The following is a 15,458-nucleotide window of genomic DNA, read 5'->3' as shown; positions in this document are numbered from 1 at the left end:
TTAGTGAATGAAATCATTTTAGTTTAGGATAATAGTGGGATCTGTGTACCTGATATATAAGACTGTTCATGTAGTTCTGATATACTGAGAAGATCTGCATCTTGTTGTTGGCAGCTGGCTCGAGCTTGATGCCAGGTCAGTGCTGATTGTGTGTTTCTCTGATATAATACACCAGTTACTGGATCACTGTCCCACCCTGAGACGCCTTGAGTCAATCAATAATTTAAATTATAATCAGCTTTAAAAGCTTTATGTGCTTTCGCATGCATTTTATTGTTATATTTGCTGCATTTTATTTATGGTCTTACCTTTGGTTGGACAGATGCCCCATTTCTTGTCCGTATTATAATTTGTCTCAGTTGAACACCACGGTTTGCCATCTGATCTTCCGTCTGTGGTGCACTCAGCGTACCACTTGTCATTAAACTTAAAGGGAAACTGACATGGCTTTCCAAATGAATTCCCACGCAGAGTAAAAATCTCTACAGGACACAAAATTAGAGGAAAGTGAGAGAAAATCTTCACTTATGGGTTGCGACTCTGTTTCAAAGGCAGATAGATTTGCATGTCGTCTGCATATCAATTAAATAAAATATCATATTTTCTGAGAATATGTCCCAAACAGAGCATATACAGAGAAAATAGAATGGGCCCCAAAATGGAGCCATGGGGGACCCCAAACTCAGAAAAAGCTCTTGAGGAGACAAAGACTCCAAAATAAACTGAGAATGTTCTATCAGTCAAGTAAGATCTGAACCGTCCCAGTGCATTACTCTTAATACCAACATATTGTTCAAGGCATGTAATCAGGATATTATGATCTACTGTGACAAAATCCCCTTATACTGTAACCATTACCACCACCAAAAAGTTTTACTATTGTCTTTTCTCTGCCATAACAAACATGTCTTAAACACACAAAGTTATAGCAGTAAAAAACGAACAAGTTAAGAGTCAAGTTCAACTCAAAAAAATACTGATCACCATAATTGTCACTTTAACTAAAATAGCCAACATATAAACCTAAGTTAAGAAAATAACTCTACAAGTAAGATGTACAATACAAATTTAGGTTTCAAACAGAGATGGTGATCGAGAGGATAAAGTCACAGATTGCAGCTTTTAACACTGCTTTAGTGTTATTTTTTAACACTCTGTAAGATTGGGACAATATACACACCCAGCAGTGATGGTTTTGCTGTGATATTCTTTATGTTGTATTATTATAAACATTTATTAGACAATGTATGATTTTACCAAAGATTCTGTGTGTGTAATTAACAATATTAGTACTGTGTACTTTTAGTTATTTAGTTATCAGAAGTTTAATGTAAAAACAAATAAAACAAAATCTAAACAAACCTCATTTCAAGCCTTTAAGGATGACAGTTTTAGATCAGTAGAATTATAAATTCAGTGGTGTGTGTCCAAATGTTTGACTGGTGGTGTATATTTATAGCCTGGTTAGCCAGACCTACATCAAGATGTAAGGTCTGGCAACTCTTCACACAAACGGCTCAATGCAAGGGGCGGGATATAAGGTTGTCCCTCATAATGCCTCTCCACGCAATAGGATAGCGCTATGACGGATCAGAGCAACGAAGAAGGTGACGTAGTTACCGTAACCAGTCGGCAAAACTCCAAACACATCTTTCTTGCTTAAAAAGGACTTCAGTAGGGTTTATTTGCTCTTCTCTCAAAGAAAAACATAAGTCTAAGTCCTCCAGAGTCGCGGCCAAAGCCGCTTCAAAAGATAGCTGTTCGCCAGCAGCAGCCATTCTCTGTTTTCAAGTAAGAACCGTTGCAGCTCTGTCGTCATCATGTTAAGCCCGCCCCACAGACGCTACACACGATGTGATTGGCCTGACCAAATTTTGGTTTTTGGACCGGTTAAGTGTATTGTGAGTGCCTAGACTAAACCCTGGCAGCAAATATATTTTGCGGCCGCTAGGGTGCGTCTAGATTTCTAGGCTAGTATATTTAACATTTTGAACATAACAACTGCTGTCATCTACTTTAATCCAGATTTTAAACTTTGAAGTTATCTATAGCACCATACTATATACCTGTAATGTGACATTTTTGCTACTTTTTTAATAGCTTTCTAAAATTTGTATGCATCTATTAAAACTGCAAATGTTTGCTTGTACCTTGATATCCACGAGAACATAAATCTTCTTTAGTCCCATGAACCTGCCAGCGACTCCAAGTTCCATTTCCCTTATACAGCATCATATTTTTCTCCCCTCGATTGCCGTAGTTCAGATGTAACGATTGTCCCTTTAAGCCAAACAAGGTCTCATTCTTACATTCCCAGGTCTGTAGAGGACTGAGCTCTTTACAGGGCAGAAGGATCACTTTCTCCCAGTCTTTAACGTTTTGAACTCCCAAACAGAGTTTAAGAGAGACGCTGATAATTCTTGAAGAAGAAACCCATCGGAAACGCTGAGCATCAGAAGATACATCACACGCTGCCGTCTGTACAACATTGGCACTGATGACATTCACACATCTGTTGTGATCCTCATTGTAGATGAGAAAAGAGCTGTCGTCTAAAGAAAAATAGATATCAGACAATGTCAAAGATATTCAAAAATACACCACCTAATACAACAAATGCCTTAAAAGAAACATTTTTGATAACACTTTACAATAACTCTACATGAATAATCAAAACTAACTAATCATAAATATGTCATGAGTCATAAGGATCCATGCATGCATAACAGCAACCTTAACTACAGGTTAATACATTTTTGTTTGTTACAGGTAGTTAATGTATTAACACTTTGGGTAACCCAAATAAAAAATGCTCTAGAAGAACAAAAATAACTTTACCGTCAACCTCACCAAACTTACTTTGATGCATTCATAATTAAAATTAGTCATTTTCTCTTAATTAATTTTTTTGTGATTCCACTGCTTCCATTAAAGAGAAAATTCACCCAAAAATGAAAATTATGTCATTATTTTATCACACACAAGTCGATACAGACATGTATACATTGTTGTTGTACTGAACACAAAGAAAGATATTTTGGGCAATTTCTGAAACCACAGTGTTTAATGAGCACCATTGACTTTCATAGTGTTTGCTCTCCTATACTATAAAACCACTGGTGCTACTGTTTTCTGCTTTTCTACAACTATCTTCATTTGTGTTCAGCAAAACAAAGAAAATTATACAGGTTTGTAACAACTTTATAATGAGTAAATGATGACAGAATGTAATCCCTTTAATGACAGCAGTGGAATCACTCAAAATAAATTACTCATTTTAATTATGAATGTGTTACGCTAGATAAGGTTGACTGTAAATATTGCAAGAAATCCAGTGCCATTTTAATGATGTTTGTAATTTAGCTCCAGGGGCAAATTTATAAAAACACTTTTGCTTTACAAACATTAAGCATAAAAAAGTTATTTTTGTTCTTGTTTGATTTGGGTTAGCCGAACATGTATTAACCTGTAGTTAAGGTTGCTTTTATTCATACATGAATATATGACTAATAACATATGGTTAGTTCTTGATTAGTCCATGGCTTTACTCATCATTAGTTCATATTAAAATTATTATTAGTTTAGGTACATGATTTTTCCTGTACTGTTATTTTAAATTGTTACCTGGATGGCGCCTTGCATGACACCGCCGTCGAAGTATGAATAAGTGAGTGAGTGAGTGAATGAATGGGTGAATGTGAGGCAACTTTTAAAACGCTTTGGATGGCCATAGGTCTGTTAAAAAGCGCTATATAAATGCAGTCCATTTACCATTTACCAATGTGGGTTCTACAAATAACTTTTGAATGCAAGTTTTTTTATTCTGTTTAATCTCTGATCTTTATTGAGCTATCTTGGAACTTGGAGTGTTGAGTCCTTACTCCTAGATGACCACTAACCGCCAATGTTTGGGTGTTTCTACTAACTGTAACTTATCAAGAATATTCATCATTCAGATCTATTTGAGATAAGAAATGAAAGCAGGTGAAAAAGAATCTCAAACCATACATATATTATATACACACACACGCACACACTACCGGTCAAAAGTTTTGGAACACTCACTTGTTCTTTTTTTGATACATTTTTCAACATTAAAAAAATAAATTTGTCCAAACTTTGGCATAACACAACTGAAAATTATGTTTGTGAATAAAAGTACCCTAAATGAAAAAAAAAACTTTGTTATATTTTATCACCTGAACTGCAGTCACCCTTTGCATAGGAATTACAAAACTGTTCATGTGTCAAGAAGCTATTTTGAAGTTTCACCTTAGAATGAATTAAAAAATATATCAAAGGAGTTCACATTTAATCTGGGCTCTTATTGGTTGCTTTTCCTTCAATATTTAGTCAAAGTCATCTATTTAAAAGCTATTTTAAAAAATCATATTTTAATAACAAAAATAATCTGTTTTTACAAGCATTTAACCATACACCTTCAGATTAAAAGATTTTTAAGATTTGTAACCGGTAGTGTAAAAACACACATATGTTTAAATAAATGCATATTTTTATGTATATAATTTAAAATAAATCAAAATCTGAATATATATAAATTATTTGCTGCCTTACATTTTCGTTTAATCAACTCAGATTTGCATGTCAATATTATGTTGCTACAACTTATAAAATTGGACTTTTAACCATATATACTATATACACATGTAAAATGTTTTTTTTAAATATGTATATAGTAGAATTATATATACATATAAATGTATATAGTAGTATATTTGTGTGATTATTAAGTGTTATTCTGTTGTTAAGTGAAACAAAATGGAAAACGATACAAGTTAGCTTCAAGAAATTGACATATGAAACAAATGTTGAAAACGCTGTTAAACCGGTGACATACCTGTTTGACTGGACGGCTGTACTGCAACATACAAACAAATCAAAACAAACAGCTGAAGACGAAACATTTTCAGATCCACAAATGAAGAAATCCAGCGTGTGTTTGAGGAGTGACACGCGTATATACACTCTTGTTAAAGTTTCTATCCTGTCATGTGGTCAGAAGTTGGTTGAAAGAATATATTGAAGGTATAAATGTTGTCTGGTCACCTTAATGACAGCTCAATGCTATTTTATCACCATGGGAACAGGATGAAACTGTCATTAATCTTATGTTAACCGTCACATTCTGCTGAGATGGACTTCCTGCCTGCTTGAGGTCTACGAGAGTGATTTTGCAAAGTAAGACGTGTTTATCTGTTGTTGCCTCTGAACAATATTTCTGACTTAACCCTACCAGCACCCTAACCCCTCACCCAGTCTTACATATGTGTAGAATTAATATTTCTCTTTTAATTGTAGTAATTGTAATGTAAATGAAACAAATCAAAATGTATTTGAGTACTGTATGTCAAACTGAAAGACCTTAAACACAAGCACAGCATCATTTTCCACAGGTCATATTTAAGATGTTTTTTTTTCTTATTGTTTATTCATAGATGCGTAGCCTACTATATACGATTGTTTTTTCTAAATTTGTCAGGATGTACTAGTTGTAAACAAACACAGCAAGATGAATCATAGATGCCACTTCTGCACAGGGAGCTTGTGTGTAGTTTACGTAAATGTTACTCTGGCCTGTATTTACAGCAATACAGAATATTATTGCATGACTATTGCAGCAGTGTCTTTACATTAAGTTAATGCAATAAAACATATTTAACTTTTAGTGACCCTTCATGTTGATCAATACATCATTTCATTTTGCCTTGTCATTGGTTACTAAAGGGCTCATTATATTTGTGTGTAGGTCCTATGGTAAACTTCTTCGTTATCGTCCACGTTGACGTGCAATCACACGTCCCAACCGCTAATTGGCTGTATATAACCCACAGTAGCAGTGCAACAACCAAAGAAGCAGCAGCTTGGACAGTAAACCCACAAACGAAGAAGAAGCAGCATCTTGTTGTGTATGATTTGAGAAAACCAGCAGTGATGGAGGTAAATAGACAGCAACTTTTGTTGCAGTTTGAGTTAAATCATTCCTCAACTTGTCCCATCTTAGGGTCGCAAGTGGAAATCCCTATAAAGAAATGCGACAAATATTTTTTTACCTGATGGGAGGGGTTTAAGTGGACCAATCACAGCACTTGTGGCCGCATAGAATGGACAGATTGTTAAAATTTTGGCAAGATGTGTGTCAGGCTAAACAGACCAACGCATAGCCTATGACGTAGCTACGGTGTAGAACCTAGGAACAGCAACTTAGCAAATAAACTAATCACGTCACCGCACATATGTCCGATGAAACCGCAAGATTGCGCTAAATTTCTGACACTGCCATCGCAGGCTATCTTTCATGGCAAGACCGTGATAACAACCATCTTTGAATCTCTCTCACTGTACAGCTCAACGGTTAGGAGCTACAATCATAGAAATCATCATGGATGTTTCACAATGGCCATCTAGCGTCTGGTACAGCCGAAGATCATGCGCTGTTATCCAGGCTTTAGCAGCTTCCAACGTTTCTTCTGCATCTATTTTAATGAGTTTTTTGAAAAGAGAATAGACGATGAGAAGAGAAGAGATAAGTCTGAAAGAGAAGAAGAGAAAAATGTTTACTCGTATCTTTGTTTTAACTGTGAAGAAACTGCTGATCTGTGGGATCAGAGACACAATAGCAGTTCTGGAGAAGATGAAGCTCAGCAAGAAGGAAATGAGAGGTGCAAGCTTCACAGCACTGACACGCTGTCATATGGAAATCCTGTTTCCTCTCCAATGGACCACAGATTCTTTGAATCTTATGCCTGGAATGGCATAAAATCACATACCAAAGAAAAAAAACTATAAATGTAGCACATGAGAGTTTGCTTAACACACAAAATATATTTAATAGAAATTATCAGACTTTCTAACGTCCTGTTTTTATTGACTTTGTCAAAGGGAGAAGAAAAATGTTCCGTGGCATTGTCACGTATTGGTTACTCAACTGTTTTGTCCTATTTTCTTACCATTGTCACTTCGGTTTAGGGTTAGATTTACATAAAATGACATCCTTACCCAAACCAAACTCTAACTCCAACGCCAGGCGACAATTGTTTAAAGTTTAGAAAATATTCAATTCAACTCAATTTTATTTATATAGCACTTTTCACAATTGTTGTTTCAAAGCAGCTTTACGTGAATAGATGTAGGGAAAACAGAAAAATCGATAGATACATAAGAATCAGAATACAGAGGCTAAGAATAGACCGTACAAGCGAGTGTAGTAATAATGTAACGTATACAGGAAATTTCTAATTTAGGCCAATGGTGGCCGACTCTACAGGGGATAAAAAAACCCTGGGAGAAAACCCTGTGGGAAAACTCCTAGGAGGAGAAAAAACCCTGAGAAAGATGCATATATATTTATATATATAAATACTATCGGGGTATGTGAACGGGTAAGCAGATTAAACTGGTTCAGCCAGTGGTTGTTGGTCAGGCATCGGCTGGGCATCACTTTGAAGGACGGCCAGTATATCAGTGGTGTGATGACCTTCACAGCAACAGGAACTGGGTGTGTTTGTATCATTGTCCTCGGAGTCGAGAACGAGACAGGGAGAGAGAAACAGAATCCTATTAGCGTAGGGGCCGTTCCCAAGTAATGCAAGTGTCATACAGTATTGTGGTTTAAAATCCGCTCAGTTCCAGACAGGCTATTGCGGCATAAGTATATTACCCAGATGAGTTATGTGAATGCTTTGTTCTGGACAAACTAACTATTGCGGGATAGGTGTCATGACTGCTGGGTGATCGATGGCTGTGTGATCTGTGTGTGTGTGTGTTGTTTACCTGTGGTGCCGGTTCCTCGTGTGTTCACTAACTCCGCCCCCTTGTTTCAGTAGATTGTTCACCGGTGGTGTCTCGTTTACCTTTCCCTTTATATTGCACGTAGTCCTGTCCTTCGTTGCGCGCTCATTATTTTATCACAGTCCTGCTGCCCTGCCTTGTCTTGTCAGTCTCTCTGTCTTCTCCTCTGTTTACCCCAGGTTTGGTTTCGGCGTTCGGGGACTCGTCTTCACCCGGACCGCTCGCTTGTGGAGTATTGGATTTATTGACTTTGTTTGTCTCTCGCTACAGCTGGTTCGCCTCGTTTCAAGGCGGTATACCAGCTGTCTCCTTTTCTCTCCAGTTTGCATCATCACCCGTGAGTGGAGTACACCTCATTACCATTGTGGATTATATTGACTTTAACGACTGTTGTTTCTCGGAACCGCTGGTTCGCTTCGTTTTTAGGCGGTGACCAGTGGTTTCCGGGTGGCTCTACTACATCAGGATTTCACAGTGGATTACCCGTCTGAGAACTTGGATTTCCATCTTCCATCTCCGCCTGTCATCCACCTTCAGGGCGGCGTGTATCTTCCCTCTGTTGCGTGTGGTGACTGTGCTGGCGTTCTCGACGGAGTGCGTGGGTGGCTCTCTCTCTCTCTTCGGATCTGTACTGGACTATTGTGTTACACCGACTCACTCTCTCCTACTGTGGGAGTGCTTCATCCCCACAGTAGTGATTTCACCAGAGTGAGTCAACGGGTGTGTGCCGTGTGTGGATCTACCAGTGACTTTGTTCTCCAGTTCTATATATATACCCTTTTCTAAATAAATTATTAACTTGCACTTGACTCCTGAGTTCATTTCCTGACAATAGGTACATTTACTTGACATTTTATGTGAATGTTTTGTTAAATATAAAAGAATAAAGCAGAAAAATAGTTTAAACCAATACTTAAAGTGACATACTAACACAAACACCAAATCTAACCCTAAATCGAAACGACAATGGTTTGAAAATAGGAAAAAGCAGTTGAGTAACCAAATCCCTGAGAATGCCATGGAAAAAGACAGCTCATGGCAGGGCCACAGAAAAATGCGGAGATCCGTGAGAATGCCAAGGGAAAATTAGCAAAAAATTCTGTGACACGGAACTTTGTGAGATTATATTGAAATAAGCAGTACTTGCATTATATTCAGATGACAATAACAGTCACTCAAGTTTTTATACAGAAACGGTGATGCGTTAAACACCCTGTTCTGATGATGCAAGAGTTGCAACTACAGTAGCTGAGGAGGCCACTCTTTGTGTTTGTTTTTGATGTGTTTTAGAGCCTGATGAAATCATTATAAATACATGGTTAATACGGTAAAATACCCTCAATGTGACAGTCACTGCCCTTGCTGTCCAGAATGAAAGGCAACATTCCAACTTAAACCCATTATATGAGCTGTCTCTTTAGTACCACATGATTTTGCATACCGTTTTGAACTTAAACGCCTATAATCACCGTTGACAGTATAAAAGGAATTCCTCATTCACTCATTCCCCGTCCGGTTTCGTTAATACATAGATCTCACCAAAGTGTACTGTTGCAACTACCTGATTTTCTCTATCATCGTCTTCCCATGAACTCTTTCATTATCATCATCCACTGTTTACATCAGGAAAGTGTCTTTTGTATTACTGTGACTGACAGTAGTGTTTGTTTTTGGAGTTGCTTGTTCACCATCATCATAACCAAGTTCATATCACCATTTAACATCACTGGTGATATGTGGTGTGTGTCCAAATGTTTTCAAAATATCTTCCTTTGTGTTCATCAGAAAAAGAAACTTTAAAATGATGACATAATTTGCATTTTTGGGTGAACTATCTCTATAAGTCTATTTGTTATCTAGGAATTTGTCAGTAATGCAGTTATTTGGGGGAAATGTGAATTATTGCATTGCAGGCTGATTTAAGGTGTGCTTGTGCTCCTAAAATTTTCAGTCAGGGGCTGCAGTGCTCCTAGTAAAAAAAGTAGTCGGGGGACATTTCAAATGTGGTTACCCTAGGATAGTGGTTTTCAACCGCGAGATGGTGCCAGGGGGGCCCCAGTTTTATGACATTTTATGAAATATATAAATTTATCATGAATTCTGTGTAATTAAACCAAAAAATTAAGGCTACTAAAAGCCTTTTTATTAAAATGTTAACATTAAACATTAAAATGTTAGAACAGTTTTTTGTCACAAATTTTCTTTGGGGGGCCACGAAGGAATGCACCGTACACAAGGGGGGCCACACGCTGAAAAAGTTTGGGAACCACTGCCCTAGGGCACCAAATTGTGGTAAACCGGGCTTGGACAAGTGTCTATAGATTATATTTAGCACAATGACTATGCCTCTCCATTTCAACTTAGTGATGAGATGATGTATATTAAAAATTAAACGTTGAAATAACTTAACCATATTCAACCTTAATTTTAAGTTATGGCAACTGATAAGAAGAAAAGTTGAAATGACTTCAAGTGAATTCAACTTACAAATTCAAGTGCAACAAGGATTTTTTTTACAGTGGATGCAGATTTTTGGTTTTTACATGTTGACAGGCTATGCACAATAAAAATTCACAAATACACACAAACACACAGAAATCTGCTGTCCACAAAGCAAAATCCTATAGAGGAAAGCACACAGTTATAAGTTACTGTAGAATCAATAAATCATACAATGTGCAAAACATCCATTTTCAACAAAACATCAACTAGACAAAGGAGTTCATGCAAGACACTCAGACACATTTACTCAAACACAGTTTAATTCACGTTAACATGATCACAATTCCCACCAAGTTTTCTCAGAAAACTTTCCCAGTTTTACATTATGTAACAATATTCTTTGTTTATAAAATGACTAAACATATGTAAGTAATTCATTTTTAAATCAATTCAAAATTCATGTTTATGTTAAAAAAATCCCCAAAAAAGTGCTAATAAAACGCCACCACACTAAAAACATTCTTAGTGGCTTTGCATTTTTTTACAAGACAAATTATTCTGTCAATAACCAGCTAAACTGCCCATAATATTCATTTTCTTAATTCAGAAAATTGCAGAGAAACAGTAAAACTCAATTATTGGTAAAGAGATTAATCATGATGTAAATGATGCTATATACAAAACAGTGCTTATAAAACAGACACAAACCAGTTTATAAGAAGATCTCATAACCTTTGATTCTCCTTCCAGATATACGATACTCAATTTACTGAACGACTGATTTGTTGCAATACTTGATCTTTCAATAAAAGACAAATCTGCGCAAAGAAGATGTTTAAAAAAATCTTGTGTGCATTACAATGAGAGTACTGGTCATTTGTGTTAAGCGTGCTCATTTTGTTCAATGTTGGCAACAAGTCCTTTACTATCAATAGTTGTAGGTGGCTGTGAGAGATCAGACTTGTTATAGAGTCTGTTGTCAAATGTACGCTGTCCAATCACAGGCCTGGGAACTCTCTTAAAGAACAGAAACCCAGCAAGACCGGCGGCAGCGATGATAACCAACACGACGCCTACAGCAATGCCAGCTGATCCATGAGATATCTCATTCATCTTAGGATCTGCAATACAATATTATACACATATTACTGATAACACTGGGGGTTCTTTTTTCAACGCAATGACTGATCGCACGTTAATACATTGTTAAAATAAATTTACGTTATGCATTAACACGTTAATTTTGACAGCTTAAATATATATTATAAATAGTCACTAAACACCTCACTAGGTTACTGTAGTGTCACATCAAACACGTTGACATGTGAGTCTGCCCGCCGTCACTGAAATCTGTCCTCAATTGCTAGTGTTTGCATTGAACTTCGTTTTCAGTTATGTTTCAAGTTTTTTTCCTCTGTTTTCTATAGGATGGGCTTGTTGCCACCCGTGGTGTGTTGGTAGATACATTAATAATGATGATTGGCTTAATTTCCATCGTTGGCCAACCAGAGGCAGGCATAGAGCGATTCGAAAGCAGACTTCCTTAGGATTTCCCAAATACCTCTCGTGGTACTTTGATGTCATCTACCTGTCGGTTTTTGCGGCGCCACATGAACTCAAACAAAGCTAATGTCTAGGATACATGTTGGATGATGGCGAAGCGCGCATCTACAAACAATGCTCGCATACCCCTATCACAAGTCATCCCACCATGGACAGAAAATACGGAAATCTGTTTTTATACACAGAAAAATCGTGTTTTATTGTTCTCTCTTCTCAACAAGCAGAGCGATGGCAATTACAACAAGCTTAAAGGTAGCGGTCGCAAACACAAAGTATAATAAGCACTACTTTGAAAAATCAGGTGAAAGGTAGGGACGGCCCAAGTACTCGATTGCTTGAGTCCTCGAACGTGGCGTCGATGATCAATCACGAAAATGATGATCATGTGGGTTTATTTTTTTGTGGTTATGGCAGGATTTGGATGTCTGTTTAGCATTACAAGCACCTTTGGACTGGGTTCGTGTTTGACATTGTGTTGAGCTACACAGAACCGCGCTGCGGCAACCCGGTGACCGCGCAATGCTGTGGAGCTAAACACACGTCACACTGAGGCACTATGGTTTGAAAGGATGCCGTGATTTTGGGATTCACTTCAGTAGGATGAAAATACAGTCAGTCAGATGCAAAAAGTCTCATATTTAAACATCAAATGTCAAAATATACCATAGAGTGATATGAGCATATCTTGACTGAGAACAGGTGATAGGACGACATGACACAGCTAATCGCTAAAATGATAGCAAAAGCTGCTTAATATTATGAAGCTTGTGCTTTGGCTGGATGTGTTTAAAAGCACGCTGTTATTGTGCACATACACAATGGGAGTTAAACATTCTCTCCAGTACATAACTTAGTTTAAGTCTTGCATTTTGTGCAGATAGATGCATGTTGTATAATACATTTAATTCATCAAATAATCTAATATGTGTTCATTTTTCTATCAAAGTTTCTTCAAAATTAAGTTTTAATTGAGTGTTTTCACCATGACGTATACGCCCCGCCCCCAGTTAATCGAGTCCTCGTTTTTAGACCTATGGATAAATCGAAATGAAAAATGACATAAATGCACATCCCTAGTGAAAGGCAAGAATGTTTCTGTAACGTTCAAATTATGCTGAGTAAGAAAGAGTCTCTACATGTCTGTAATTCTGATCTAATAAAGCACCTCACATCATCACATGCTGCCAAAAAATTAGTGGTTTCTCTTTAGTATCTAATTCATTTATTTAACAGATTTTATATTGGGGGCATTCAAGTAATTTGAAATATTTGAACTTTTTATGTAGGGGAGAGTGAAGGTGAAAGTATAATTTTTCAGAAAACTTTCAGGTGATCTGTGATTTATAAAAGGAACAATGCTTGCTGTTTTTTTGCTTGATTTGTTTGCGTACGCTGTTTTTGGCTTTTATGCGTACGCAGACTTTTAGTAAGGATCCTACGCACAGTTGTATAATTGAGGCCCCTGGTACTCACTTGTGCACCATTGACATGGATATTAGAGATAATAAAACCAATTGCGGTGGTTTCCCGGACAGGGTATATCCTAGTCCCAGACTTAAATGCATGTTTGAGCTGCCTTTTTTTAAAAAACATCTTGCACTGTTAACCCAACATTATAAAGTGTGTAACAGATAAAACTCTGGAGAATAATAAATGATTTACACAAGTAGTCTGGTTTGTCAGTATTTGTTGATATTTATTTACAGTTGCCAACAAACCAGAAATAAAATACAGAAATGAACACTAAGGGGCTAATCACACCAACCACGCTTTAAACGTTTCGAAACGCAAGGTGCGAACCACTGCCTTTTTAAAAAAGAGCAGTGCGACGCAGCTTTTTATATTGCTAAGCAACCTCCGAGTCAGCTGTCTTGTCAATCAAATATTGAAGCGTGGGCGCTCTTTTTCTGTTAAAGGCGTTCTAAGCTAATCTGCGAGACGTTAGTTTTTGTTGACGTTTGAATTGTTTTCAAACAGAAGGAGCGTAGCTAACTCCTCCCCTCCCTCTCCCTTCCGTGCTTTCATGAACTCGCCCAACCCCCACCCCCAAATCCTTCTTGTCGTTTATTGGTTAGAATACTTTGTTATGGTTTCTGTTTGTAGGTTTGGCCACTGTGTTCTTATTGCCGTTTGTGAAGTCTGGGCTGTCTACAGAGATCGCGTTCTTTTACAGTTTGATCAGCGGACAGGCAGCAACGTAAGGCCCGCCTCTCCCCTCATTCGATTGGACAATGTAAAGACGCGAATGACGTCGGGCGCTTCTCCGCTCTCAGCGTTCCTTCAAGGGCGCGTGCGGCGGCAAAAACTGCAAGGCGCTCGGCGGACATAAACAGCGCGCAAACGCTCCCTGCCCATAGAATATCATTCAAAAAAGGCGCCTGCAACTGCCATAAACGCTTTTGGTGTGACTGGCCCCTAAGGGGGCAGTTTACCGAACAGGGATTAGACTAGTCCTAGACTAAAATAAATGTACGAACTGTCCAAACTGAAAGCAATTTGCACTGACATATTTTAAAATACATCAGTGTCCTTTGTTTTGCCTCAAAACAGATGCCAGTAATGTTTTTAGTAAGGCATGTTTGTTAAAACTTGTTATACTTCCTAATTTAACTAAGGCCTGGTCCTGGGTTAAAATAATCCCTGTCTATGAAACCACCCCTAAAACACTTTTCACAGATCATATTCAACATATATTCATCATACCTGAGACTGATGGCTTCTCTGTTGGTGGTATAACTGTTAATAAAGACACATGTAGATATTAACATACAGTAAGGTGATGTGATATTAATGCAGATTATTTGTAAGTGTATTTGTCAGACCTTTAGCAGTCTTGCAGATATAACCTATGCGTTCATCACAGCTGTTGGTGCTCCACATCCCAGTGTTTGATTGAACTTCAACACAATGTTCATCCCTATCCCCCATCCACGGTATCCAGTTTGTGTAATCCACAACCGTATTATCAATCCACATCCAATCACCTGTCACACACAAACATCAGTTCAATATCTCTGTGATTTTAAATGTGTTATATTGATTAAGATGAAGGCTCGTTCTGACCCTTATGACTGCGGTGAAGTCCAATCCAGACTGACTTGACTTCATCCTGCAGGATCTCCAGGTTTTGTCGGATAAACTGTGATTCTATTGGATCCTCAATACTCACTAAAGATGCACCTGAAATGACCGACAAATCACTGCTTTTAAACTGATATAGAGTATTGATATCTACACATTTGATAATATTAGAATCTTTTTTGCAAAGTAATTCCCCCAAAAATAAAAATTATCTTATAATTTTCTCACTCTCATGTTGTTACAAGTCTGTACATTTCTTTGTTCTGATGAACACAAAAGGGACACCCCTACTGCCCCCGTAGTGCGTGGGAGCCAGGCCCGGGGTGGGTAATCGGGAGAACCGGGAGAATTCCCGGTGGGCCGCTTCACTTTTGGGCCGGTCGAGTGTTTTTTTTTTTTTACTTTGTCACGTTAGTGAGTCTATCTTCTCTTAAATGACACTTTACACGTTTCGCATTGACACTGCAGCGCGCAGCCTCTGCATGGGTTGTACCATGTGAGGGAGTTTTCCCCTCCCCTCCCATAGAGTTGGTTCGGTCCATAGCGCGTCCAAGAAAACTTTT

At 37.7% G+C, this 15,458-nt stretch overlaps 2 protein-coding genes across 2 annotated transcripts in view; both read right to left on the bottom strand.

The window, feature by feature from the left end:
• The window catches only part of LOC135743923 (macrophage mannose receptor 1-like), a 41,198-nt gene extending 36,150 nt beyond the window's left edge, over window positions 1-5,048 (bottom strand). The window contains exons 1-4 of the mRNA XM_065261828.1: window positions 4,859-5,048; window positions 2,151-2,552; window positions 309-482; window positions 50-205 (exon numbers count right to left, since the gene is read on the bottom strand). Coding sequence (XP_065117900.1) covers window positions 50-205; window positions 309-482; window positions 2,151-2,552; window positions 4,859-4,925 — 799 coding nt within the window. The 5' untranslated portion in view covers window positions 4,926-5,048. The remainder of the gene's footprint in view (window positions 1-49; window positions 206-308; window positions 483-2,150; window positions 2,553-4,858) is intronic.
• Window positions 5,049-10,569: 5,521 nt separating this feature from the next.
• Window positions 10,570-15,458, bottom strand: part of LOC135743931 (macrophage mannose receptor 1-like) — a 62,886-nt gene continuing 57,997 nt past the window's right edge. The window contains exons 27-30 of the mRNA XM_073813249.1: window positions 14,878-14,994; window positions 14,637-14,798; window positions 14,518-14,550; window positions 10,570-11,372 (exon numbers count right to left, since the gene is read on the bottom strand). Coding sequence (XP_073669350.1) covers window positions 11,134-11,372; window positions 14,518-14,550; window positions 14,637-14,798; window positions 14,878-14,994 — 551 coding nt within the window. The 3' untranslated portion in view covers window positions 10,570-11,133. The remainder of the gene's footprint in view (window positions 11,373-14,517; window positions 14,551-14,636; window positions 14,799-14,877; window positions 14,995-15,458) is intronic.

The sequence above is a fragment of the Paramisgurnus dabryanus genome, chromosome 2, assembly GCF_030506205.2.
Source record: "Paramisgurnus dabryanus chromosome 2, PD_genome_1.1, whole genome shotgun sequence".
NCBI classification, from domain to species: Eukaryota; Metazoa; Chordata; class Actinopteri; order Cypriniformes; family Cobitidae; genus Paramisgurnus; species Paramisgurnus dabryanus.
This window is presented reverse-complemented; position numbering and strand designations above follow the sequence as displayed.